The sequence below is a fragment of the Geotrypetes seraphini genome, chromosome 2 (genome assembly GCF_902459505.1).
Source record: "Geotrypetes seraphini chromosome 2, aGeoSer1.1, whole genome shotgun sequence".
NCBI classification, from domain to species: Eukaryota; Metazoa; Chordata; class Amphibia; order Gymnophiona; family Dermophiidae; genus Geotrypetes; species Geotrypetes seraphini.
The window spans coordinates 485,827,168-485,852,377 of NC_047085.1; the positions used below are offsets into that span (position 1 = coordinate 485,827,168).

At 43.1% G+C, this 25,210-nt stretch overlaps 1 protein-coding gene across 4 annotated transcripts; it reads right to left on the bottom strand.

The window, feature by feature from the left end:
- Window positions 1-25,183, bottom strand: MRPL55 (mitochondrial ribosomal protein L55). Of its 4 annotated transcripts, none has more exons than XM_033934403.1 (4): window positions 25,070-25,183; window positions 19,175-19,371; window positions 6,351-6,552; window positions 1-304 (listed from the first exon to the last, which is right to left on the bottom strand). In XM_033934403.1, exons 2-4 carry the CDS (start codon window positions 19,219-19,221, stop codon window positions 152-154), a joined length of 402 nt encoding a protein of 133 aa, XP_033790294.1. In that variant the 5' UTR covers window positions 19,222-19,371; window positions 25,070-25,183; the 3' UTR covers window positions 1-151. The 4 variants fall into 4 exon arrangements, with proteins under 4 accessions (XP_033790294.1, XP_033790295.1, XP_033790297.1 ...); XM_033934404.1 differs by having other exon boundaries at window positions 25,090-25,180; XM_033934406.1 differs by lacking the exon at window positions 25,070-25,183 and adding an exon at window positions 24,883-25,039.
- Between the last annotated feature and the right edge of the window lie 27 nt (window positions 25,184-25,210).

Here is a 25,210-nt window from a genome sequence, read left to right on the forward strand (position 1 = left end):
TGAATTAATCAGTGTGTCTTATTCAGAGAGCTCAAAGCAGGTGCTTTTAGTGAGGAAATCAGTTTTAATAAAAGACATTTCTGGGTATCATACGATCTGTCCTGTACAGGCTAACTCTGCTGGATCTTTGTCTTGGCATGAAAATCAGAGTTCATTTTTTCTTCCAAAATTTGCTGTACTGGTCTGCATTAAATTCATCGTGAAAGTCCTCTTTGTCTGTTTTCTTCACAAGGCGTTTGGGGTCACGTTTCCTTAATCTTGCTTTTCTTTCAGCTTCAGACAGAGTGGAAATATCTACAGGCATCTTAAAAAAAAATGATAAAATAAATAAAATGACCTAGTCCCTACTTTTAGTAAGTTGAAAAGTAAACCAGTGATCTAACTCTCCTGATTGGGAATGCATTCTGAGGACAAAGCAGAACTATTGTAATGTCATAGGGGGGCAAAAATGATTGTATCTGAAGGGCTGATGGAACAAGTTATGTATTGAAGCTTGGTGAATGATTTTCTAACATGTCAAAAAAAATTTATGCCCAATGCTATAACCAAATTGTATGCAAATAATGTGTGTCTAGAGCAGTGTTTTTCAACCGCTGTTCCGCGGCACACTAGTGTGCCGCGAGATGTTGCCTGGTGTGCCGTACAGTGCAGTCACTGATTAGGCCTCAGGCCGGGTCCCACACGCACTCCCATGAGACTCCCCCGGTCCCCGCTGCTGTTCAGTTTCGATCTTCTGCTCTGACGCAACCGGAAACAGGAAGATGCAGCAGAGCAGAAGATTGAACACTGAGCAGCCGCGCATGTGCGGCTCTTTGGGAAAGCGTGCATGTCGCCGAAAAACAAAACCTACAAACTAAGGTGAGGCGAAGGGAGAGAGCTGGCTAAACAGTAGGATCGATTGGGCAGGCGAGTGGTGGCTGCAGGGACCGTGCGATCGCTCGTGTTCCCGGCTCAAATTGGAAGGAGGGAGTGAAAGGGAAAAGGATTCTGGGCCAAGGGAATGAAGACGGAAAGAAAACCCACAGCAGGAAAGAAAGGGAAGGACAGGCAGGTGAGCCAGATGCTAGAAGCAGGGGGGGGGGGGGAAGAAAGAGGGAAAAAAGCTAGATGGGGTTGAAAAGAAGAGACACACTGGTATGGAAGAGGAAGATAGGGGAAATCTGGACACAGGAAGGTAACAGAAAGAGGGGAAATTATGTGCATGGGGCATAGAGACAGAGACATAAAGGGGACATGCCATGGGGATGGTATATGGACACAGGGGGGGCAATGACAGATACATAGGGGAGATATTAGAAATGGAGAAAATAGGAGCACAGAAGCGAGATGGTTTGTGGGGATGGGACAGGGACCGAGCTCGCAGGCTCCAGTGGCTTGCACAAATTACATTGTAACGTGCCATGAAAATAAGAGGGAGGAAGGTAGATAGATAAGCCACGTGAGAGGAGCTGAAGGGTAGTAGAAAGGAACAGATGGCAGTGAAGGGGCGCAGATCCTGGCAGGGCAGAAATATTAAGCCCTTGTCAACCATTTTTCCTCTTTTTTGGGGGGGGAATGGGGGGTCTCGACTTATATTCGAGTATATACGGTAGTTTTTAGTGTGTGAGTAGCATGGGCATATTTGGAACATACCATGGGATGCCTCAAAAACCCCCACGGTAAGCCCTTTTAAGCTGCAGTAAGCTTGCATTGAAGCTTACCACAGCTTAATAAAAGGACACCTTTATATACCTACATATCCAACTTGACACTCATCATACAATGTTTTGTGTCCCAAGTTATAGAATAAGGTCAGTTATGTATGTAACTTAATTGATTAACTACCTAATTGACATTGACCAATTATTAGTTATAAATGGCATTAACTTGCATTAATTATTCATATAACTGCCATTAGTCACTATTTAACATAATGTGCACACAAAATCCATAGTATGCAACTGCCAGGTGGGTATGGATTGGGGAGGGGCACAGACAAGTCAGGGGCATGCTTAGATCTTGCATGCACATGTAACAGAATAGTGTTAGCTAAATGCCTAACTGGAGACTTTACTAGTGTTCTATGATAATAATAGTGTGCACAATGAAAGATTAGGTTCTTACCTGAATAATCTTGTTTCTGTTAATATACACAGGAGTCTGTACATTAGGTGATCAATCTATGCTCGTGAACCACTTGCAGAAGGGTGTCAATCTTATATCTTTCAGCTCTTCCTTCTTCAGTTTGTACCAAAGCAATTCAGCTCCACTATAACAGGAGAAAAGAGAAGGAGGAGCACGGGGAACTTCTCTAGAAATAAAAAATTTCTGTTCTGCTCTGTAACTCACGTAAAAGAATAATTAGCATGAACTTACAACATAGGTGTATCAGTGAATCAACCTGCTGTATGCAACTAGTACTAACATATAAGGAACTCCAAAGCTCAATAACTAAGTATTTTATTAATAAAGTTAATCATAGATGTTCATCCAACTGAAAGGAGATGAACTCCATTTCCAGACCATAGAGCGTTAATCATAGATGTTCATCCAACTGACAGGAGAAGAACTTCAGTTCCAGACCATAGAGTTGTCCGAAGCAGAGAACAGGTGAATTGCAGAATTAACAGGGCAGGCTGTATGGACTCCTGTATATATATTAACAGAAACAAGATTATCCATGTAAGAACCTAATCTTTCATTCTGTTACATATACACAGGAGTACATATGTTAGGTGACATACCAGGGCAGTGCCAGACATCTAGGCAGGGACAGATGAGCCTGCCCGCAAGACTGAGGACCTAAAAGCAGCATCCTCAAGAGCTACCACATCCACTCTAGAACTTTGTAAAAGGTATGAAGATCTCTTCAGGCAGAACTGCCCAGGACTCCACCCATGAAGATGTCATACTTCTGGTCGAATGAGCTTTGATGGAAATATGGAAATATGGAAATATGTTTGCCACAGCCAAAGTACGCTGATGAAATTGCCATGCAAATTCATCTGGCGATTGAAGCCTTGGAAGCTGGTCTGCCTCGCCTGGACTGACTGGCTTGAAGAAAAAGATGGTTGGAAACTCATTTGTCCTTTCCAAGTAGTAGAGTAAATTTCTTCACATATCCAGCCTCTGCAATAATCATATCTTGCTTGGTCGAATCAATAGGATAAAAAGCAGGTAAACAAACCTCTTGGTTGACGTGAAAGGCAGACACAACCTTTGGTAAGAAAGAAGGTATCTTGTGCAGAGAAATCCCAACCTCTTAGATCCTTAGGAAGGGGTCTCTGCAGAAACAGCCTGCAATTCCGAGATCCATCTTGTGGAGACTATTGCTACCAGGAATACCATCTTCACCATGAGTTCCAGAAGAGACACCTCTTGGAGAGGCTCATACGCAGGCTTGGACAGGCCCTTCAAAAATATATTAAGATTCTAGGACAGAAAAGGCCGGCGTACAGGAGGCCACAACCTGAGCACTCCTTTCAAGAACCAGGTCACATCAGGTGAGATGCCAGGGATTGTTTTCCCTCTTGAGCCACCTGGACTTTGAGAGACATCACCACTAGGCCCTTTCTAATCCGGCTTGAAGGAATGCCAGGATCACAGGAATTGGCGCCGTAAGAAGCTCAACCTTATCTTTGGTGCAACCCAACTGGAAAGCCTTCCAGGCTTTAGCGTAGGCTGCAAATGTTGATGACTTCTTAGATCAAAGAAGAGTAGCAATGACTACTTCTGAATAACCCTTGCAGGTAAAGGTCATGCGCTCAATAGCCATGTCGTAAGACCAAAGCAATCTGGGTTCTCCATGGAAAAGAACAGAGCAGATCAGAACACCTCTTCTTGGTTCGCTTGAAGAAGGAAAAACTGAACAGAGAACTATACTCCACTGGTGAAGGAGGAGGAGCTGAAAGATGTGATTAACACCCTTATGCAAGTGGTTCGTGAGCATGGATTTATTACCTAATGTATGGTCTTCTGTGTATATGTAACAGAATTGCCATTACAAAATTCAAATTTAGCACATAGCATCCTGGTGCCTAATGCTAAGCACTTATAGAGAATTATTCCCTAAACTCACAGCTTTAGAAAATCATGTGCTCAGCTTTCATATCTGTGCAAGTCTCTGCATCCAGCCTTAATACATTCACTGCCATTGGATTTAAATAAGCAGGGAACTGATGTCTACACAAATTCTTGTGCACAGTTACACTGTAAGTAAAAGTGAGTTTTTAAGTAAGACTGAGAGGGTGGATCTACTGCATTGGACTACTGCAATATCATTTACTTAAGCTCCACAAAAAAAACCATCAGGAGACTCAAAATGATCCAGAACACTGCTGTCCGCCTCATATTTGGCCTGAAAAAATGGGAACACATCACCCCTTTCTACCACAAACTCCATTGGCTGCCATTAGAATCCAGAGTCCTATTCAAATTCACCTGCTTCTGCTATAAAACAGTATTTGGTTTATCCCCAAGCTACATCATCCCTCACTTCACCCTGAATCACAGCATCAAGGACTCCCGCAGAATCCAACTCTTCGCCTACCCCTCCCTTAAACTTTGCCACTCTAAAAAATTCCTCGACAAAACCCTCGCCTTCCAAGCCACTAAGCTAAACCCATGGTTATCCCAAATGGCCCTCAAGGCCCCCAACTACCTCGGCTTTAGAAAACTACTCAAATCCCGCCTCTTCCAAGACCAGGATCCCAACGCCCCTTCTATCTAACAACCCCTCTCCCCTCTACATCCTTCCCTCACCCCCCCTGGCAACTTTGATCAATTTGTTATTGAACCGCTTGTAACCCCGCTCAACTAATGTAAACCACTTGTAACCTTGTTTAATTGATGTGAACCGCCTAGCACTCTTCCGGGTATGGCGGTATACAAAAATAAAGTTATTATTATTATTATTATCTTATCCCAGAGTGATGGGAACTAGAGCATGAAAACAAAACAGCGGGCTCTCTACAACCCTTGTGGCTGATGACTACCAGTCCTGTTGCACAAGAATTTTTTACACCAGCTTCTGACCGCATAACCCACAGAGGAAGAGGACAATCAAAATTCACACAACCTCAGGATGAAATACAGGCCTTACCACAAATTATTATCTTTAATATCACTGGAAAGTTTACTATGTCATTAACTCTGTCTGTCCTTACTCCATTTTATTGAGCTGTAAAGGCATATGCAGACCGTCTAAGATCCAGATTACTCGGTTCTATTTAAACCTAGCATAGCTGCTTCATTGACCTGATGCACAGAGGATAACTAAAATGACCATTAGGTTAGTACAGTAAAAACGTCTCACTGACAACTTATTTGTAGACCCTAATTTATATTCAAGTGGACAAACAGCACCCAAAATTATTTTCTCTTTAATACCATAAACATTCTTGCAAATATTCCAGGAGCTAACTAATACTCAAATTTAAAACTAGTTGATTCTTCGTTTAGAGTGGGGAAGCTGTGCCTTCAGGCTGACAGCATATTTGAAACCAGTCTTTACTGCGGCTACAGTGCCATAAGTCTTCATTCACCACCTCACTACCCATTGCAGTGACAATCCTTAGGCACCGCAGGACAGAAGTGCCCATGCAACATGGACAAAGAGAACATGACAGCAGATAAAAACTATAAGGCCTATCTAATCTGCCCATTTGTACCACCTGCTCAATATTACCATCTCTCCCCTCTCTGGAGGAGGGGTAATATGGTTGTAAATACACAGTAATACAGTTGGCTCACAGATGGGTAAGAAACATACTGGATAAAGCCGTCCCAAGATCTGTTTTCTGTCCAGCCAGCCATTGCCCTCCCTTACATAACAGCTGGTTGGCAACTAACTGGGGCACACCATTCATTTAGTTCATAGTCAGTCGTGCGCGAGACACCAGCGCGCCGACAATGGAGGGCAGACAATTCAGTGCAAGACACCGGCGCGCCACGGGAAAACTTAGTTTTAAAGAGCTCCGAAGCGGGGTGTGAGTGGGGAACACCCCCACTTTACTGCATAGTGTTCACGCTGCTGTTGGGAGGGGGGTTGGAACCCTCCATTATAGAGAAAACGGAACTTTTTCTGATTTTTTTCGGGAAAAGTTCCATTTTCTCTATAATTTGGGGGGATGCACCCCCCACGCCCCCTCCAACGGCAGCGCGAACAGTATGCAGTAAAGTGCACCCCCCACACACCCCCGTCGGAGCTCTTTAAAACTAGGTTTTCCCGCGGCGCGCTTGTCAGCGCTCAATTGTCGGCGCGCTGATGTCTGGCACACGATTGTCCCGTCACCATTCATTTTGCTAACCACAAGTGAAGATGGTAGGATATTTTCAGCCAGTGGAAACTCCAGTGTAGGTCTGATCCATACCATAAGGATTCTCCTGGGCTCCTTATACCGGATGTTGATGGTAGATCCATCAGGCCTGATGAGAAGAACTGGGTAAAGCCTGGCATAGGCTTGCCTTCCAAAACGGACTATGGATGTCCTGTTCGAGTTCTGCTGGAATGCTGTTGTATGTAAATTGCATATGGCAGGTAGGAAAGTCTTTGCCATGCCCTGCTGTAGAAGGCTGAAAAAGGAATTCAAAGGAAAACTGTAATTTTTCCTATTTGTTATATGCACGTACAAGTATCAATATATCATGCGGCAATCAAGATTCACAACCCTTATGATTGATAAAATTCATAACTACTGGACTAAGCCAACTTTTATTTGTTGGGATTTATTAACCGCCATTATGAAGAGATTCACTCAAGTGTAGTAAAAAGACCAAATATATACATAAATACAATGAATGAGGTATAGTTAAAATCAGTAAATTGAAACTTAATAGGACAATCATGAAACAGTTTAAAAAATAAACTTAGTAGTAGCACTGAAATTCAAATAAGAAATATAATACATACTAAAATAATACTTATAAAGCATCTAATAAAGCATTAGATTTCATGGCATAGTTATATTCTCCTTTCCTTCCTCTTCCTAACTCATCTAATATAATAAAATGCTAGGCCGCGCATGCGCACTCCCATCTGCGTGCGTCCGTTTTCCGTGAGATGTAGGGCACCTTAGGTAGGAGTGCGCATGCGCGCTTACATCATCAGCCACCGATGCCTCCACAAGCCAGGACCGCAGCCAGCCGCCGATCTCCGTTCCTCCAGCGGGCGGGCGGGTGGGGGGGGTGTCTCGGAGGAGAGGGATCGCGGCCGCTCAGCGCCCCCACCGAGGAGCCCAGCAACTTTCCGCCCCGGATCGGGACCCGAGTCCTTTGACGCCCACCCCTTCCCTTCCCGCGGATCCAACTACCTTGGCAATTCAAGTAGCGTGTGCAGCAGTCTTCACACGCTGCTTCGGGCCCTTCTACTGCCCTGATTTGCTCTGCCGCGTCTCTGATGATGTCATCAGTGACGAGTAGAAGGACCCGAAGCAGCATGTGAAGACTGCTGCACACGCTGGAATCGCCAGGTTCGTAGTCTGTACCTCGGGAAGGGAAAGGGGGGGTAGAGGAAATGCTAATGCTGCTGCAGGGAACTGGTGTGGGGGAGGGAAATGGAGGGGGAGGGAATGCTGCTTTGGACAGACAGACAGAGGGAGGAAGGGAGACAGAAAGAAAAGAAGAAAGACACAGGGGCAGGGAGATACACAGAAAGACAGAAAGACAAAGGGGGCCAGGGACAGAGACAGACAGAAAGAAAGACAGCGGGAGTCGCGTCAGGAGGGGTGCGGGATGCGACAGAGGGAACTTTTCCAATGGGTGCAACTGGGCGGCTGTCGGGAACCTCTGATCAGGGGCAGAGCAAGGTAAGTGTATCATAGGGATAAGAAGGAGGGGGGGAGAAAAAGGAAGGGACGCCTTCTGCTGGACAGGGGGAGAAGGAAAGAGGTGCTGATGGACAGGGGGAGTGAAGAAAAAGGAATGGAGGCCTAATGTTGGACAGGGGGAGAAGGAGGTGCTGCTGGACAGGGGGGAGGTAAAACAAAAGGAGAAGGGCTGCTACTGCATAAGGACAGCAGTGAAGGGGTGGTGGTGGACATAGGGGAGGTAAAAGGAAGGGAGAATGGACAGGGGGAGCAGGCAAGGGGTGGTGAAGGACAGCCAAGGAAAAAGAAAGACAGAAAGAAAGAAAGCGGCTAAGGAGAGAGAGAGAAATAAATAAAGACAGACAGACACACACACATATATTCTAGCACCCGTTAATGTAACGGGCTATAAGACTAGTCTTTTATAATAGCATTGCTTTCTTCCCAGGCACTTAGTTTAGATCAGGGGTGTCAAAGTCCCTCCTCGAGGGCCGCAATCCAGTCAGGTTTTCAGGATTTCCCCAATGAATATGCATGAGATCTATTAGCATACAATGAAAGCAGTGCATGCAAATAGATCTCATGCATATTCATTGAGGCAATCCTGAAAACCTGACTGGATTGCGGCCTTTGAGGAGGGACTTTGACACCCCTGGTTTAGATTGTGAGCCCAATTGGGATAGAGAGGACAGTTTTAATGTGTCTATTATATCATTTGTTTATATCAATATGTTATATTATAAGCCGCATAGAATTGCTGGATATGTGGGCTATAAATACCTAAATAAAAGAATAAGCAGAAATCAGAAAAATTCAAATAACTCAGATGAGATGCTAATGCTTTTCTATAATACAGCTTATCCCATAGCCTAAGGGTCAAATGCAGATATTAGGTTTTGACTAGTCAGATCAATTGTTCTGAAAGTTGTTGCTACTTGTCCCCATTTTCTATTTTTTTTCTTTTTTTTTAATAAAGATACTAAGGGTTACAAAGATCAATCTGTGACTAAATTCCTCTACAAGGGGAAAGTGATTGGGAAAGCAGTTACTGTCCAATTATTGGACTGTTTTGAAAGAAAAAGTTATATGATCCTTTCCAGTCTGGCTTCAGATAGGGCCATGAAACTGAAGCTACCTCGTGGGCCACATCTAAAGACCTGAAACTGGAGAGAGATAAGGGAAAAGAGATAAGGGAAATGCTTGTTTGCTGATTCTTCTGGATCTTAAAATCAGCTTTTGGCATACATCATCCTGTCTTGCTCAAAGTTTTATCTTCCTTAGGAACACGCGACAAAGTCCTGGCCTAGCTTGATTCTTTTTTTGCAAAAAGGTGGTACACATATACACACAAAAAAAGACATTTTTTTATAATAACAACTTTCTTATTACAATCAAGCAGAATGATTACAACTTGAATAGATCAATAAAACATAATAGAAACAACTAAAGACAGGAAAAACAATTTTTAGATATTTAGTCCACCATATTTTGAGAAGATCAACAGGTAATACAGTCATAAGAAATATAACAACTCAAATAGGAAAGCGGCATTATTCTGAATTGCCTACAGATGCTCCTCCTTCTCTTGATTCAATAAACTCTAACAGCTGTTTGGGTTAAAAAAATAAGAAATTCTTAGTTTGATAGGTAATAAAACATTTTACCGGAAATTTTAACAAAAATGTTCCGCCCAAGGCATTAATGCCAAGAACTCCTTTCTCCGTTTCTGGGACTTTTGAGCCATATCAGGAAATATATGAATTTTGTCCCCCACAAAACTGATCATTTAAATGGCGAAAATACATACGCAGAATATATTCACGGTCACTTTCCAAAGCTCATGTAACTAAAAAGGTTCTCCTTTCAGTTACCACCTCTAGTGAACTCTCTAAGAAGATTGTCAAATCCAAATCCCCCCTTTATCTCCTTGAATCTCATTAGGGGTAGAAGCCTCCCCAAAACTTTTTAACTGTAGATAATTAACTCAACCTGTAGGAGGTAAATTATCAGGTGCGATACACAGTATTTCCTTAAGATATTTTTCTAACCATCTCAATAGGAGAGATCACTGGAGATTTAGGAAAATTTTAAAGGCTCAAATTATTCTTCCTTAGCTGATTTTCAAAACTCTCCATTTTTTTCTGGCCATATAAGTTCTTTCTTTTAACAGTCCAAACTCTACTTGTTTCATTTCAGAGAGTTTTGTTTCTGTTTCTCTAGTTTTTCTTTCATTTGAGCAATATATACACCCTGTTGCTCAACTCTGGAAAAGACTGTCCCATAGTTTGTAGTTAAAAGTAGAAAAAGATAGTTTAAGATTAGCATCCATAACAGATATAGCTTGCCATAGTCCAACACTTCAAACTGTATGCTGGTCCCTTCCGAAGCACCTCTCACTTCAGACCCGGTGTGGGGCTGTTGGTCCTCTCCCGGCTCACCTGCTTCCAACAGGGCTCAAGCTGGGCTCCCTCCTAAGCCGGACAGTGAGGATTCCAATCTAAGGAACGACACTTCCAGCTCTCCCTCCACCCGTGTACTTCTGGGTTGGAGCGGTATCATCCGCTGCTCAGTACTCAGTGACGCCCTTTCTGCATGTACGGGGGTCACCCGAAAAAGCCAGGCTTCCCCCCCGAAGTAGGAAGTACAGACTTGCCCGCATGGGAGAACGCCTCCGTAATCGTCGCCTGCACCAACCACTGCTGGGTTGCCGGCACCACCGGAGGAACAATTCGGGTCGCTCCCTTTCTCTTCCCCAAGCCCTCAGGTAAGGGAAGACTATTCAGCAGAGTTGTTGCGGCTCAATGATGGAGCCTCCTCTCAGTCGTCCACTTCCGACGCCATCTTTGATCTCCTATTTGGGGAATGCCATTTTTATGTAACTGCTGTCGGTTACACATGTAGCTGGTACCACTCTACAACCAATATAATGGTGCAAACCATTAACCATTACAAACCTATACATCTAAGTGCAACCATTTAAATAAGGAAACTACATTTTTTTTTAGGAAATAAACACTAGGTACTGAAAGAAAATTACTCCAATGATCCCTCAAATAAAGCCCTGGGTGCATGCCTCCAAAGTGGTTCAAAACCACTCACATAAATGAGGGAGATGCTATCATGTCCGTTCTTTCTATATTATTTATTTTTTTAGATTTATCGACCGCCTTTTCATGAAGAGATTCACCCAAAGCGGTTTACAATTCATTAAACAGAAATCAAGTACTCGGGTATTTTCTCTATCTGTCCCAGCAGGCTGACAATCTAAGTGTGGTACCTGAGGCAATGGAGGGTTAAGTGGCTTGACCAGAGTCACAAGGAGCGGGCTGGGATCAAACGCGCAACCTCAGGATGCTGAGGCAGCAGCTCTAACCACTAGGTTACCTCCTCCACTGTTGTCTGATCAGTTTTTTGTTGTTTTTTTAAAGTTTTTTATTGATTTTTTTCATTTAACAACAAGTGTCATAAATTTTCATACAATTATCTTAATAATACACTTGATATTTCTATAATGTATTTTATACATAACATTTCTTATCTTATATTTCTTATGATTTTATATATCATATAACTAATTATTTTTCTTATAAAATTATATAACATATATATTGTAATGATTTTATCAATTATTTTTTAAATTATTAACCTTTTTCCCCTCCCTTTATTACATTGTTTTCATGTAAGAATACCATCTATTAATAATATTTTATTTATAATTTATAATAAAGAGTATAAATCCCCCTCCCATATCCCCTCCCTCCCTCCCTTTCTTCTTTAACTATTTTCTTATTATGGGAAAATGAAATTCAATTATTACAATATTTTGTTAATGGTCCCCAAATCTTTTTGCATTTATCCATATATCCTTTTTGGTATAAATTAATGTCTGATCAGTTTTAAAAAAATCCCTGCCATGCAGCTTATCTTAAGAAATTGGAAAAATTGGGATAGGTTGAACTACACATTCTGGTGGGAATCCCTGTGTTATACATATAAAAATGGAGCGTTATGTGGCTATACAACAGGGAAGATTGAAAAATTTTGTAGAGGGAGCCATTGACTAAATACTGTAAAGAGGAATAATTTATTTTATTTTATAAACAAGTAAACGTACACATCCTGGGGGGGGGGGGGTAAGGGGAGAGAATGGAATTTTATGATTTTATGAATGGTTTCATGAAGGTTGGATTTATTTGTTTGTATATTAGCTGGAAGGGAAGGGGAAATGTCTTTGTTGTAGTAATATTTGAAAGTTTGCTGCGCTTATTATACAATGTACATATATGTGAATCATTTATGGCACATTTATTGTTTGAAAATCAATAAAAAAATTTTTAAAAAATCCCTGTCATAATCTTTGTAACAGAGGCAAGTACAGTATTACCTATGTAAGATGGTGTAAATTTTTGGTCCTTCCAAGCTCCGCCTAAACTACACCCCCTTGAAATCTCTGGGTCCCGGTGATCTCCATGTAATAGAATAACAAAATTTTATTTGTATACTGCAATACACCGTGAAGTTTGATGCGGTTAAGAAATATTAACTAAAAGACCGTACATAAGCGATGAGGGCACAAGAACAAACAGCTTAGGAGAAGAACAAGCATCAGGTACAATGAAGGTGAGTTAATACAAAGAAATCCAAGTAAAGTTGAAGTTAAAGATAGGGAATCCCAAATACAAATAGCAGGGAAGTGAGGAAGGACATAGTTTAAAAAAAAAAGGGAGTATCTGTGCATGGAGCATTTGCAGTCATCTTGGGGGGAAGAGCGTGAGAGACACACGGCAAAAGCACAGGGTTTAATGTTCTGCTAGAAATTTGTTGAACAGGTGTGTTTTTAAGCACGTAACAGCTTTTGTTGTAGTATTTTTATGAGGTTATACTGATGCAACTTTTGAATTATTTGTAGAAATCTCCTACCTATAGTGGAAGTTTTGAAAAATCAGCTCACCATTTTGCTTCTTAGTTAAACACGCATTCAACAACTAAATTCATTGGGTTCCCCGAGGAAGGCATCGGGACCCTCTGAGATAAGTGTTTGGCATTGGCAAGTCAAAGAAAATATAAATTTACAAGTACAAAATTCACTAAGAGATATTCAGCATACATTGATACATATGTGGTGATTGAGTGGTGAGTCCTTCAATAGGGACATCATCCCTGGAAGGGCTTCATGTCTCTGAGCATATGTTATAGCATCGAGAATGTAAAATTATGTCCTTACCTGATAATTTTCTTTCCTTTAGTCACAGCAGATGAATCCAGAGACTAGTGGGATTATGTCCATCAACCAGCAGGTGGCGATAGAGAGAACCGAGTTGTCCTCAGCCTTATTGGATGCACAGCCTCCTGGCCACTCAGTATAGATCAGGGATCTCAAAGTACCTCCTTGAGGGCCGCAATCCAGTCGGTTTTTCTTTTTGTTTAAGTTTTTTTTATTGATTTTTTTTTCATTTAACAAGTGCCATAAATTTTCATACAATTATCTTAATAATACACTTGATATTTCTATAATGTATTTTATACATAACATTTCTTATCTTATATTTCTTATGATTTTATATATCATATAACTGTAATTATTTTTCTTATAAAGTTATACAACATATATATTGTAATGATTTTATCAATTATTTTTTAAATTATTAACCTTTTTCCCCTCCCTTTATTACATTGTTTTCATGTAAGAATACCATCTATTAATAATATTTTATTTATAATTTATAATAAAGAGTATAAATCCCCCTCCCATATCCCCTCCCTCCCTTTCTTCTTTAACTATTTTCTTATTATGGGAAAATGAAATTCAATTATTACAATATTTTGTTAATGGTCCCCAAATCTTTTTGAATTTATCCATATATCCTTTTTGTGTTGCAAATGTATGTTCCATTTTATATATATGGCAAACTGAGTTCCACCAAAAATTATAGTTCAATCTGTCACAATTTTTCCAATTGTGTGTAATTTGTTGTACTGCTATTCCAGTCATTATAAATAAAAGTTTGTTGTTATTTGATGAAATTTGACTTTGAGATCTCATTGCAGTACCAAATAGAATTGTATCGTATGTCAAGGCTACAGGATTTTCTAACATCCTATTGATTTGGGGCCAAATTGATTTCCAAAATGTTAATATGAATGGACAATAGAATAAAAGATGATCTAATGTCCCTGCTTCAAGATGACAATGCCAGCATCTATTAGACTTAGAGCTATCAATTCTATGTAAACGTGTAGGAGTCCATAAAGCTCTATGTAAAATAAAAAACCAAGTTTGTCTCATAGATGCTGACAGTGTACATCTTATCCTCCAAGACCAAAGTCGTGGCCATTGAGATGCATTGATCTGATGCTTAATCTCAATGCTCCAAATATCTCTAAGACCATTTTTTTTCTTTTTATATACAAATTCAGATATTAATTTATACCACCTTGCGGCCTGGTGACCCATGGAATCTATCTGAAAACATAAGAATTCTATATTATGATAATTATTAAGATTTTTCCATTCCATTCTGAGCTAACCTGACCTATCCACAGCACGCTTCACCTCTGTGCATTTGATATCTGCCAACAATTCACACGCTGTATCCTCTCACTTTTAAAAAAATCTTTTTGCAGACCATCAGATGGTGAGTATATTTCAGGGATCTCAAAGTCCCTCCTTGAGGGCCGCAATCCAGTTGGGTTTTCAGGATTTCCCCAATGAATATGCATTGAAAGCAGTGCTTGCACATAGATCTCATGCATATTCATTGAGGAAATCCTGAAACCCCGACTGGATTGCGGCCCTCAAGGAGGGACTTTGAGACCCCTGGTATAGATCTTCTTAGAGCAGCCGACATAAGGCACATGAAACATAAAACTCCTTCCCTCCCTCCCCATGTGCCACATTAAGAATTGAAACTTCAAAACCGAGAATGCAACTCCAGCTGAAAAAACATGCCAAAAACCACGCCTAAGAGCGAACCCCCCCCCCCCCCCACACACACTTAAATGGAAACAGGGTGGGGCTCTGGATTCATCTGCTGTGACTAAAGGAAATAAAATTACCAGGTAAGGACATAATTTTACCTTCCTTGTCATCAATAGCAGATGAATCCAGAGACTAGTGGGATGTACCAAAGCAATCCTAACATAGGGAGGTAAAAACACCATTCTCCCAAGCCCAATGCCACTCCATAAGTAGCCCTATACCCCGACCACTAATGTAGACAGTTACAGAACAATAAATAAGCTATTGTGAAATCCTCCGCTTCCAAATTATGCCCTGCAGCGAACGCCCAGGGAGATACAAAAACACAGAGTGCATGTATCCCACGATTATACAGAGGCTAACCCTCAGAGCACATGAGAGCAGAAGCCAACATCACCTGAGATCACTATGCTGCGGAATCACAGCTGCAGCGCCCCTCCACGAATAGTATGACTGCAGAGCACCAGACTTTTGTGACTCCAAGGCTCCATACAAAACACCTGTTGAATGAATCCGCTCCATCTGGCAATGGTCCTAGCCTATGGCAAAGCCATGACCTTCAGAAAACAAAAGCACAACAAGCGGTGGCACGCCGCTTAAAGAAGATGCCATTCCAAGTACGAGGTCAACAGATCTCTCAAAAGAGGCAAACTGTTGAACAAATTCAAGTAGAAATCCTCACCTAAGAGAGGAAAAGACCCATACCCCGAATGCTACAGGAGAGGTATGGCCGAACCTGAATTCAAGTACCTCACCTTCCCAATATAGGTTCCAGATAATTTACAAGATGCCCATGAAGGCGCATGGAGAATGACCGATACCTCCCATCTGAGAAAAGAATAATGAGAAATAAAACAGTCGAACAGAAACAGGTATGCTGGTACTAACAGTAACCGACCCAAGTCCCATAGAAAATGAGGAGAGAAACGGTAAGGAAACTTACCCAGATTCACGGACCAGAGATCCAGAAAAGGAACTACCTATATCCACAGTGATGTAGGAGCATTAAACCAGAAAATGGCCACCAGAGAATCTGGGAAAGTCAGGCCACAACCTGGAGAGGACTAGCCTGTTAAGGACCAGAGATCTACCACACCTAGGCCTATCTGACGCTCAAAGGAAGGGCCAATGCTTCCCCCCTCCTCCAAGAGGGAAGACCTGCATGAATAACATGAAAGCCCCTGAATGAACCTGGCGCTAGCCAGCATTAAACAAAGACACTGACCTGCCACAGAGAGAGAAGAAAAGAAAGGCAAGCGCCGGGGAGTAGATACAGAATATCCTAGCTCATGTAGCTGGAAATACAGCAAAAGTGTGGCCAGGGACTCACCAAAGTCTGAAAGCTTATGCATCTGCTAGAAAATATAACATACCCCACACTTGCCCCAGGCAGATTAGACAGACATAAACATAGCTGCAAAGTGGGACCCCTGCTCCCTCCCAGTACCAAACGACTGGGGACAAAGTGTGTGTCAGCAAAACTTTCCCTGTGTATGCTTCCAAGCCAGTGCCATAAGGAACGTACTACCAGCACTGAAATAACCAACAGACAGGGAAAAGCCTGAGTACCTGAATAAACACCTGCAAACCGGACAGAGCCCTATGCCCCTACACAGGAAACCCGATCCAACCATGGGTCACTACAAACCAGCCTGGAACAAACCAAGAAGAGCAGGAAGAAACCTAAAAACCCAAAAAGAAACTCCTCCCCGCTAGAAATATGGGACAAAACTGTGCACCGAACACCACCACTGAGGGAAGAAGTAAACATATACCATGAGAAACAATGCGGCGTGTATCCGCAGAACAATCACCTCCGCCTCTGAAGTGCGCCAAAAACCTACCTAGTAGCCGCAACTTGGCTGGAAAAAAAACCTCACTCGATAGGTCTAACCCCCGCAGGAACCGCCATCTTCGTGCGCTCCAAACGGCTCTTAACTCCACATAAAATGGCTGCGCGGGACTGAGGAAAACTCAACCTCCTGCAAGTGAAGGTACCGACCCCTCCCTGCCAATGCCCTTCTGAAGAGAAGTGTAGACCACACAGCTCCCACACTGAAGTACGGCTGAGCTAGGTCCAAATCACTTCACCAAGCCACAAACTACTCCTTCAGCCAACCCCAGTAATGAATAAAAATGCAATACTCACCCACACTAAAAAAGCCGAGACCACGGACCTAGCAGGAACCGAGCCTGCGGCTTCAGAATGGTAAAGTAGCTGTGGAAAGCCCTTACCCTTTTCAACCGTGCCTGTTCCTCTTTTTTTTTTTTTTTTCTTCCTCAGAAAGGAGAAGCAGACATCAAGCATAACGGCAGCTTGTGGGTAGGTACCTGCGGTGAGCAGGTGTACCCTCAGGAGGGTAAGCTGATGGGGGCCCAAGTGTATTCTCCAAAGCTGGCAGCATTCTGCCAGACACCCCTTCTCTACAAACATCCAGGCTTGAACCGACATCCAGAAGCAGAAGCCAAGAGCTGTGAGGAACACATCCATCTGCCTGCTGAAGATAGAGTATACTGAGTGGCCAGGAAGCTGTGCATCCTATAAGGCTAAGGACAACTCGGTTCTCTATCTCCACCTGCTGGTTGATGAACATAATCCCACCAGACTCTGGATTCATCTGCTATTGATAACAAGGAACACATGTTTTCTAGTGGCTTACCGTATTTTCACGCATATAACGCGCGCGTTATACACGATTTTACAAACCGTGCATAACCTTGCGCGTTATACGCGTGAGCACGTTTTACAACTTTTTTTTTTCAATCCGATCGGCATCCCCCCTGCGAACCGGCATCCCCCCCCGCTCACGTCACCCCCCCCTCCCCCGCGATCCTACATCCCCCCAGCACCAAACATCTATTACCCGATTGGGCACCGGCACCAGCACCAATGCACAGGACGTGCCAGTGCCCGAAGATCCTCCCTCGTTGGTTTGGGCTGGGCTGGGCGGTGCGGTGCAGGAGAGATCCTCCTTCTTCCTGCGCCGGGCTGGACTAGGCTTTGAGCATTTGCGCATCGGCCGGCGCAGGAAGAAGGAGGATCTCTCCTGCACCGCACCGCCCAGCCCAGCCCAGCCCAAACCAACGAGGGAGGATCTTCGGGCACTGGCACGTCCTGTGCATTGGTGCTGGTGCCGGTGCCCAATCGGGTAAGAGATGTTTGGTGCTGGGGGATGTAGGATCGCGGGGGAGGGGGTGGTGACGCGAGCGGGGGGGAGGATGCCGGTTCGCAGGGGGGATACCGGATCGGATTGATAAAAAAAAGTTGTAAAACGCAGGTAAGCAAGCGGGGGGGGGGGGGAGGATGCCGGTTCGGAGTAGGCGGGAGGAGGTTTTAGCATGCGCGGTATACGCGTGTGCGCGCTATATTAAATTTTTTTTTACATAAATTTGTGTTTCCTGCGGTATACCCGTGTGCGCGTTATCTACGTGAAAATACGGTAATTCTTTCAACATGTCTATACAAGAGATCATCTAGTTGTGCTTCTAATTTCCTTTGATCCTTGTTCACCATTGTTTCCCTGGCACTTATAGAATTTGTGTTTTTAAGTTTTGCTAAAATTCACGTATGATGAAAAGGATCCTATAATGGGGAGTGCAGTAGTTCCCGGCTTAGGTGAGCTGCTTGGTAGGATACCATATATACTCGAATATAAGATGAGATTTTTGGGCCAAAAAATGGCCCAAAAATGGGGGTCTCGTCCTATATTTGGGTCATCACCCAACCCCCTCCCCAACTTGATGCAGGCCTCTGATAGGCCGGGACAGGAGGGATCCCTCCCATCTCCCATCCGATTCTACTAATTTTTTTTACCCCCTCCCACTCCTCCCTGAGTATTTCTCTGTTACCCCCTCCCCCTGCATACCTTTTCAGTTATCCCTGGTGGTCCAATGGTGTATAGGCAGGACTGTGCTCCTGCCCTGCGCACCTCCTTCCAGGCTAACGGCGCACAGGTATGCAGGAGTGAGCTTCTCAAGTTCTCGTGTGGTCCTGCGCTGCTCGCTGAATGGCTGCCGCCAGTTCTTGTGGGTGTAGAGCCTGGTAGGGAAGGGGGCTGGGTGCAGATCCTGGCAGGGGCATGGCACTTGAATATTAAGCCCCCATCTTATATTCGAGTCAACCATTTTTCCTCCTTTTGGGGGTAAAAATGGGAGTCTCGACTTATATTCAAGTATATACGGTAATAGTTTTGTGACATAATAGTGGCTTTCAGAAATACAAATTATCTCTCCCTAGACACAATGAAGAAGCTTACCCTTATGTTGGGAATGCACAACACTCAAAGATCTGTCTCCTATGTTCTCTATCAGCCCAATGAATCAAACAGGGTTTTTTTGTATGGTGGCATGCAACCCTGCTGCTGAATCACCAGATGTATGCAGGAAAGACATTTCTGGATACATTACTTACTTAAAAGTCCTGCTCACAGTTGCCATACCACTTCTGGCTGTAACCATAGGAAACAGAAGTATGGGATTTTGGGAAATCTGGAGCTGGTCTCCGTGTACAACTAAAGATGTAAAAAGCCTTTCATATAGGTAATGCGCTTGTCCTGCTATCCCTTCTCAGAGCACCTTCCTTGTTCAGCTTTCACTGCACTTCTGGCACTTTAGAAGAAAAGAGTGAGCAAAGTATTATTGTTAGCAGTAAACATGTTCAGAGTTAATCTGAAGCAATCAAAATGACACAGGCTGGTGCAAGGCTGGCTCAAGAGGCTGTGGCACCACGGACCAACTTTTGTTTTTGTGCCTCCACCTTTCCAACAATGCCCCGCCCCACCCTTAACTGTGAGCTGCTCAAATAAACTATATACAGTATATAAATAAAATGATAATGTTTCAGCCCCCCCCACCCCAGAATATTCTCTCTCCTTCCTCCCAATCCAGAATATTTTCTCCTCTTTTTCCAGCTTTCCTTCCTCTCCTGTCCCCCTGTTGCAGAACCAGCCAACCAACTGTGGATCCAACCACAGCTTACCCCCCACCCCCAGATGCTCAAGCCCACCTGGTGTACCTCTGCAGCCAGTTTCATCCCTGCAGCAAAAACAGCAGCTGTTTTCAAAGGCTGCTTGTCCTTTCTGATGCAACTTCCTGGGCTGGCTATGTCAGAGGTAAATGTTTGGTACAGGCTGCAGGCAGCCTTTGAGTATGGCTGCTGTTGTTGCTGCAGGGCCGAGAGTGGCTGCAAAGGTACATCGGGTGGACATGAGCATCAGTGGATTTTGGTATCCGTGGAGGGTTCTGGAACCAAACCTCCGCAAATACGGTACCAAGGGATGATTATTAATTTTTAAAACTCTATAAAACAAAAGGTCATTAAGAACCCAGAGTAAATCTATCATGCCAGCACTAACTTTCAAAACATGGATCAAACCTATGAAAAGGCAGCGGGTCCCTAAATTATCAATATATCTATAGAAAAACTGAACAAGCCAAATTACTATAAAATGCTATATAAAAACTCATGCGCTAAGGCTTAATATAGGGATAGGATGATTTTATGTGCGACACACACTTAAAACAATATTCAACCACTTGTCTGATATTCAGTATCCCTATCTGATTAAATAGGACTACTGAATACACAGTCCTAAACTTTAATAGATAATTTATCTGCTTAAGATATGATGTATTTGTGTGGTCTACCAAATGGATAATGTTATTCAGGCAGTAGCCAGTCACTATTCAGATAACTTTGTGTTATGTCCTAGACCAGTGTTGTTCAACCGCTGGTCCGCAGACTGGTGTCAGTCCGCAGAAAATTCCTGCCGGTCCACACAGGGCTGGCAAGATCGGTGCGCAAAATTCTGTGCAGGGCCGGCAAGAGCCTCCGACAGTAGCTTCCTCCCCTCCGCCCAGGCAGTGCTTCTTTAGCTTCCAGCTGGCTTAGGGCTCTCTCTGACAAGGGGGCAGTTGCCCTAGTTCCACTCCCCTAACATTGTTCCTGCCATATGTGACTGCGGTATTCTGTTAGCATGATATTTCTGTGTAGCATTCTGTAATAATATGGCTTATTCAATTTTCTTGATAGTAGAGGGGATATATGTGAAAGGGAGGGGAGACAGAGGTTTTGCTGATCCTTGCTCTGTATTATTTGTATTTATAAAATTATTGAACAGAATATTGTTTCTTTTTATACTTTAATTAAATATGTTCAATATAAAATTATAACCAAGGCTTATGCGGATGGGATCAGATGGTTTGTGGGGACCAAGCTTGTGGGGACGGGGCGGAAATGGTTTTTTTAATTTCAGTTTTAGTAGTTTGCCGGTCCACAAAATAATTATTTTATTTCCACCGGTCCATAGGTGTAAAAAGGTTGAAGAACACTGTCCTAAACCACCTCCTGCCCCTCCTTTTCTTACGAGGATAAGATTGTCAAATAGTGAATTATCTCACCAAACGTTAGGTGTTAGCAAGCCACAATATAAAATATGAAAAATATTTTTCTTATCTACTGGGATTTTATTTACAATATAATGCTTCTGATTTTTGTATTGCATGTTTGTATATATGTTTACTGGTAGTTAACAGTTTTATGTTATCTCAGTGTCTTTGTATGTTTGGATTTTCCTTGGTGCTTTACACCGAAGAAGAGCCAAAAAGAGACCCTCTAAGATGGGCACAGTGAATCCAATACACAAAAAAGTCATAAAGCAGAGAAGTCCACAGCCAAAACACTGTCATTGTTGAGTCTCCATTGGCTGTCACAAATAAAGATTGCTTTTGTCGATCCTGAACTTAGCTGTGGACTTCTCTGCTCTACGACTTTTCTGTGTTTTGCAGTACACTGTAATCATTTGGCAGTTTTACTTGAAAAGAAGGTTATAAATTGTTAAATAAGATGATAGAAAATAAGAATTCTAAAGCCCAGCTAGCTTGCCCATCTAAGGCAAGGCAGATATTGGGTTGTATCAATAGAAGTTTTGTCAGCCGAAAGCCTGAAGTCATAATGCCGTTGTACAGGGCCATGGTGAGACCTCATCTGGAGTACTGTGTGCAATTCTGGAGGCCACATTACAGTAAAGATGTGCGCAGAATTGAATCGGTTCAGCGGACGGCCACCAGGATGATCTCGGGGCTTAAGGGTCTCTCGTACGAAGAGAGACTGAACAAATTGCAGCTCTATACTCTCGAGGAACGTAGGGAGAGGGGAGACATGAGCGAAACATTTAAGTACCTCACGGGACGTGTCGAAGTGGAAGATGATATTTTCTTTCTCAAGGGACCATCGGCCACAAGAGGGCACCCGCTCAAACTCAGGGGCGGAAAATTTCATGGCAACACCAGAAAGTATTTCTTCACAGAGAGAGTGGTTGATCATTGGAACAAGCTTCCAGTGCAGGTGATCGAGGCAGACAGCATGCCAGACTTTAAGAATAAATGGGATACCCATATGGGATCCCTACGAGGGTCAAGATAAGAAAATTGGGTCATTAGGGCATAGACAGGGGGTGGGTGAGCAGAATGGGCAGACTTGATGGGCTGTAGCCCTTTTCTGCCGTCATCTTCTATGTTTCTATATCCTGAAGGCAACTATTTGTCATGCCATTGCCATGCTAATCTAATCTAATCCTTAGGTTTGTATACCGCATCATCTGCTATATTTCAAACTTAGGTTCAACATTGCGCTAACTTACCCATGACCTTAGATCAAATGGAACAGGTCAGTCACTATCCCACCACAAGGGCAATTCTATGACCTACATACTAGAGTGGTCCACAGTAGTATGCAAAAAAAATCAACCTTGCCGATACTAAAAACCTCTTCCCGGCTTTTATAAAAGCCCCCCTCTGGCTCAAGCATTAGATTCCACATGCAAACAATAGATTTTCTTCAAACCAGTGAATATCAGCATAAGTTTACTTGCAACCAGTGTGAACCATACCTTTGTGCAAGGGAAAACTTGGACTGACATATAAGCAAAGCAGTTTCTTAGAGTCAAGTTTATTTTTCATTTGAATCGCAAAAAAGTTGATGTTTAGGATTGGGCTAAGCACCACAGAAGGCAGGAGTTTAAATCCTGCTTATATGCTGGGAGGTGAGAAGCTGATATGCACGGACGGGGAAAGGGACCTTGGGGTGATAGTGTCCAAAGATCTAAAGGCAAAAAAACAGTGTGACAAGGCAGTGGCTGCTACCAGAAGGATGCTGGGCTGTATAAAGAGAGGCATAGCCAGTAGAAGGAAGAAGGTGATGATCATTGGTAGGGTCCCACTTGGAGTATTGTGTTCAGTTTTGGAGACCGTATAATAATAACAGTTTATATACCGCAGGACCGCAAAGTTCTATGCGATTTACAATGATCAAAAGGTATTACAAATTGAGTGGAATAAACATAGATCAGAGTTAGTGAATAACAGTTCTAAGATCATTTGTTGATGACTAAGATTGTGAGGACTAAGATTGTATGGGTCAGTTACCTAAGTACTTCAGGAACAGATGTGTTTTTAGGCGTTTCCTGAATTCCCTATAAGTAGTAGGCACGAGCAGTTGTTCCAGATCTTTACCCCATAATGCGGCTTGATGTTCCGTATCTGGCGAAGGACGTAAGAAGACTTGAAGCGGTCCAGAGGAGGGCGACGAAAATGATAGGAGGCTTGCACCAGAAGACGTATGAGGAGAGACTGGAAGCCCTGAATATGTATACCCTAGAGGAAAGGAGGGACAGGGGAGATATGATTCAGACGTTCAAACACTTGAAGGGTATTAATGTAGAACAAAATCTTTTCCAGAGAAAGGAAAATGGTAAAATCAGAGGACATAATTTGAGGTTGAGGGGTGGTAGATTCAAGAGCAATGTTAGGAAATTCTACTTTACGGAGAGAGTGGTGGATGCCTGGAATGCGCTCCCGAGAGAGGTGGTGGAGAGGAAAACGGTGACTGAGTTCAAAGAAACGTGGGATGAACACAGAGGATCTAGAATCAGAAAATAATATTAAATATTGAACTAAGGCCAGTACTGGGCAGACTTGCACGGTCTGTGTCTGTATATGGCCGTTTAAGGGAGGATGGGCTGGAGAGGGCTTCAATGGCTGGGAGGGTTTAGATGGGATGGAGTAGGTTTTAACGGATATTTTGGCAGTTGGAACCCAAGCACAGTACCGGGTAGAGCTTTAGATTCTTGCCCAGAAATAGCTAAGAAGAAAAAATTATGGACCATTCAGGTCCGAACCTCAAGCTCCCTCCAACTCTTCCGCAAACACCTAAAAACTTGGCTATTCTCAAAACGGTAACACTTCCCCCCTCTTAGGCCTCTCACCTTCCCCCTTTACACCTAACTCTTTAATCTCTCCACTGTAGTTCCTCTCTCATCTTTCTTCCTGTGCGGTATATAAACCCAAGGTTTAGTTTAGTTTAGTCTTTATCTGCCATCATCTACTATGTTACACTATATATGATCTGTGGGAAAAATGAGCCCAGTCCTTAGACTGAAATCCTTTGCGGGTAGAAATATAATAATAATAAAAAAAGGAAATAAGGTAATAATACCTTTTTTTATTGGACTAACAATGCATTTAATGATGAGTTTTCTAACGGCCTCTTTTACAAAGCTGCGCTAGCGGCTGTGCTGCGCTAATGGTCCCGAACTCCATAGAGATTTAGGGCTCCTTTTACAAAGATGCTCTAGCGTTTTTAGCACATGCACAGATTAGAGCGCGCTACCTGAAAAACTACACCTGCTCAAGAGGAGGCAGTAGCGGCTAGCACGCACTATTCCGCGCGTTAAGGCCCTAACGCATCTTTGTAAAAGGAGCCCTTAAAGGGCTTCGGGGTTGTTGTTGCACGGCTTTGTAAAAGAGGCAGTTAGGTAACCCTTCTTCAGATCAGATTTAAGAAAGCTTAATTATTAAATTTATCACTGAAACAAGAAAATAAAAGCACAGAGGATCAAATGTGTAAAACATGATCTCACAGATAAAAACAGAAAAATCCTTCTAACACACCCTAGCATTAAAAAAGGGGAGAGGGCTGAAGACAGATATTCTAAGGACTTTTCTCAAGTCATCAGACATAACAGACTGATGTAAGGGAGGGAAGACTTGCTACAGGGCTGGGACAACAGAGAATCCTCCACCCTCCTAACACAGAGAGAAAGGGAATGAGAACTTGTATACCGTCTTTTTTGTGGCTTTTGGCATTTCAGAGTAGACATTCAAAGCGCTGGGCACTGGACAATGACTTTGCCCAGGGTAACAAGAAGCAGCACTGGGCTCTACCAGTGAGCCACCCCTCCTTCCCCTCTGAGCCCTTCTCTTGCGCCTCTGCTGCACTTCTACCATCCCCCTCCATCTGTGTTATCACCTTGCCTGCTGCTGGCTCACCCGCAGAATAAATCACAGCCCGGACTGTGCAATTTGTGCCTTTCACACTCACTTCCTGGTTCCTCCGCAGCCCCCCCCCCCCCCACTATCACGTGATCACGGGCCAATGGCCTCTGCTTCC

Excerpts from the sequence above, each read along its gene's own strand:
- MRPL55 (XM_033934403.1), bottom strand. The coding sequence starts at position 19,221 with ATGGTTACAGCCAGAAGTGGTATGGCAACTGTGAGCAGGACTTTTAA. Across the intron at positions 6,553-19,174 it reads ACTGTGAGCAGGACTTTTAA|CCTTCTACAGCAGGGCATGG; the intron begins GTAAGTAATGTA and ends TTCCTTTTTCAG. Across the intron at positions 305-6,350 it reads AGCCCAGGAGAATCCTTATG|ATGCCTGTAGATATTTCCAC; the intron begins GTATGGATCAGA and ends TTTTTTTTTAAG.